Here is a 2,784-nt window from a genome sequence, read left to right as displayed (position 1 = left end):
TAAACAAACTGTTCCTGCTGTCAGGGAGGGGAGCTCCTGGACAGATGGGTCAAGGATCCTGGCATGGCAACAGTGATGTCTGCTCAGGACTGACAACACTGCCATTTTCCATCACTTCTGAACACTTGTGACCATCCCAGCTTTGTGCAAACACAATATATCCCATGCAAACACAAAGCTTTGTGCAAACACAATATATCCCATGCAAACACAAAGCTTTGTGCAAACACAATATATCCCATGCCCAGAATCATCCCCAGTGCCAGTTCAAGTGGCCTTGTTTTGCTGAGCCAAGTCTCACCAGTGGTATCAACTGGACCTCTATCAAATTTCCATCCCCTTTCTGAGCTGCTGTGGAATATGACAGTATTAATAGTACACAGGATTTGCTGCCTGCTTGTCAGTGAATTGGAAAATGAGCAAAACCTTTATCCTGATACCTTTTTTGTAGAAGGCAAAGTGACAGGACTCAGTCATCACTGTMATGGGAATCAGAGAACTGTACCTTGGGGAGGAGGCCGTGGTTGTGACAGCTGTCCAAGCTGAGCTCCAGTGTGACATTTCATTGACACAGGCTGAACTTGTGGAGGCTGGAGGAAAAAAAAACAATCCAGTTAATCCAGAGTCCCCAAAGAGAAGCCCTGAGGTAATAGAGGAACTGTCGAGTCATGAAGTGTTCCTTAAATACACACTCACACACATGCAGCATCTGGCTGGTAAAATCTCACGGGACTGAAATGGAGAGGTGAGTAATAAAGAGCATGGAAGTTGTTTGCTCTCAGGGAATAACAACCAAGTTACAGTTTAGAATGTTTTTTAGGCAATCAGGAATTACCAAATGGATGTGGCCTGAGGGGCTCTCTCAGTCCCATCTCCCATTTTGGACAGTTGCCAGCCCCAGATGTTCCAAGGAAAGGGGGGATGGRCCATGGAATTGTCTATGGAGTAATCATCTCTGTACCCTAAGGGGTTTCTTGATTGCTAATAAGCAAGGGCAGGCTTAGCCCTGAAACATGAAGCTTTTTATCTGCTTCACAAAATCTTTGCAACAGTTCCAGATATTTTGTTTTGATATTGCATCCAGACCCTTTGAGTCTTGCTCAGCTTTCAGCCTCACTATSTTTCCATTTCTTATCTCCATTGCTTTATTCTGAGTTTTCAGACCAGTTCTCTCAACCTGCCCATGCTAGGCCATTCACTATTTTGCAAACCTTCACTGCCCTCTCTCTCATTCCCCTCCCTTCTAAAGCTGAGACTGAATCCCTCCAGTCCCTCCATGGGAATATTTCCAAACCCCTAMTTGTTTTCATCACCAGCTTCTCTTTCCCAGCTTTGTAATTCCGTCTGCAGATGCCAGAGATGGCTCTGCTTACATTTTTCCAGATGAAGCAATATCTGGGTTCTCTCTATACATTGCCAKTTCATTTCTCCTGCATCCCAATTTCCTGTTTTTCCCCTGTCAGCACAGCCATGGGCTGAGGATGGTTTTCATTAGTCTGTGTGCCACAAAGTGTTTCTCCAGGGAATGCCAGTGCCACTGGAAAGCTGTGACATTGTTTGTGCTCTGCTCTCTGCCCCAGCCTGGCTCACCCTTCCATCTCCCATATGGAGTTTCATTTCTCTTGTGGGGTTGAGCAMACACAGCTCTGTCAGATGCTCCTCACTGCCATCCCTGCTCCTGACTAATGCCAATAATTCAATGCCATCTGCTCTTTGTTCCCTCTCACTGTTTAGTCTTTTTGACAGATATTTTAACAAACAGGTTAAGCAACACAGAACTGCTCCACAAAGGGCTGGTCCAAAGTTAACAAAAGTMTGAGTAAGACTATTGCACAGAATTGTTTATGAAAACAGGGGAACTGGAGACAGATAGGCTGGTGCATGTTGAATTATTTACATGGACAATATCGTGATAAAAAGGTCTTCAAGGATCCTGAAAGGTCAGGAGAATGAGCTAAGTGATTTACCAGCKAATTGATTCTGGAAATGGGAGGAAATATTTTATAGTTGGAAACATTGGAATTCATTTCAACTGACTAACAAAAACGTGATGAAGGTGCCAGTCCACCTTTTGCACTGTTTATCTGRGACTTGCAAATGGGCAGGGAATTTTCAATTCATGGCTTCTAGCTCTGCATTGCTTGGGAACTAAACCTTGCCTTAGTGTTGGTGGAAATCTATAATCCTAATGCTGTGAGGMATCCTGATTAGACCACCAAAAACAGGGAATTACATCTGATATTCACCTCCACAGCCTTTCCCTACAGCCAACCAAGACATCCCAGAGACAGAGGCTGAGAGATGGAGGGACGAGGGACAGGGTCATTTATACAGAACTGCCCCTGGGAAATGTGGCAGTAAAATTGGATGCATTTGATACTCAAAATGGATGTACACGGGAAGAATTAAGGGGTCAGTTTAAAATCAAAAATGACAGGTTCTTATATGAGTTCAGCCTTAGTGAAGTCTCCTCTGCTGAAGGGGGCAAAGGACATCTCTGCAGAAGAAACTGCACAAGGAATGGAACAAGTCTGGGTGGACATTCCCACTTTCTGTTCTTGAAAGCAGAACAGGAAAAACTGGAATGAAACCTGTCCTGAGGGATGGTGTTAGACTGAAATGAAGTTGGGCATTTGAAGAACCTCTAAAATGCCCGTTTTTAATATGAATCAATGAATTTAGCAGTGTGTAGGTGCATGGCCATGCTATTGTGTGATGTCACATCGGTGTGGAAGGACAGCAAGGGACGGAGATGTGATGTGTTCCTCCTTCAAAGAGTCTGTG

The 2,784-nt window shown here is 44.3% G+C and overlaps 1 protein-coding gene across 1 annotated transcript in view; it reads right to left on the bottom strand.

Annotated features, from left to right (window-relative positions):
• Nucleotides 1-505: 505 nt before the first annotated feature.
• Nucleotides 506-2,784, bottom strand: part of LOC130587312 (synapsin-3-like) — a gene marked incomplete at its 3' end in the record, with an annotated part of 15,842 nt that continues 13,563 nt past the window's right edge. The window contains exon 5 of the mRNA XM_057388290.1: nt 506-590. Coding sequence (XP_057244273.1) covers nt 506-590 — 85 coding nt within the window. The remainder of the gene's footprint in view (nt 591-2,784) is intronic.

Source organism: Malurus melanocephalus, unplaced genomic scaffold, assembly GCF_030028575.1.
Source record: "Malurus melanocephalus ecotype Western Australia unplaced genomic scaffold, MMel_1.1 scaffold_1746, whole genome shotgun sequence".
NCBI lineage: Eukaryota > Metazoa > Chordata > Aves > Passeriformes > Maluridae > Malurus > Malurus melanocephalus.
This window is presented reverse-complemented; position numbering and strand designations above follow the sequence as displayed.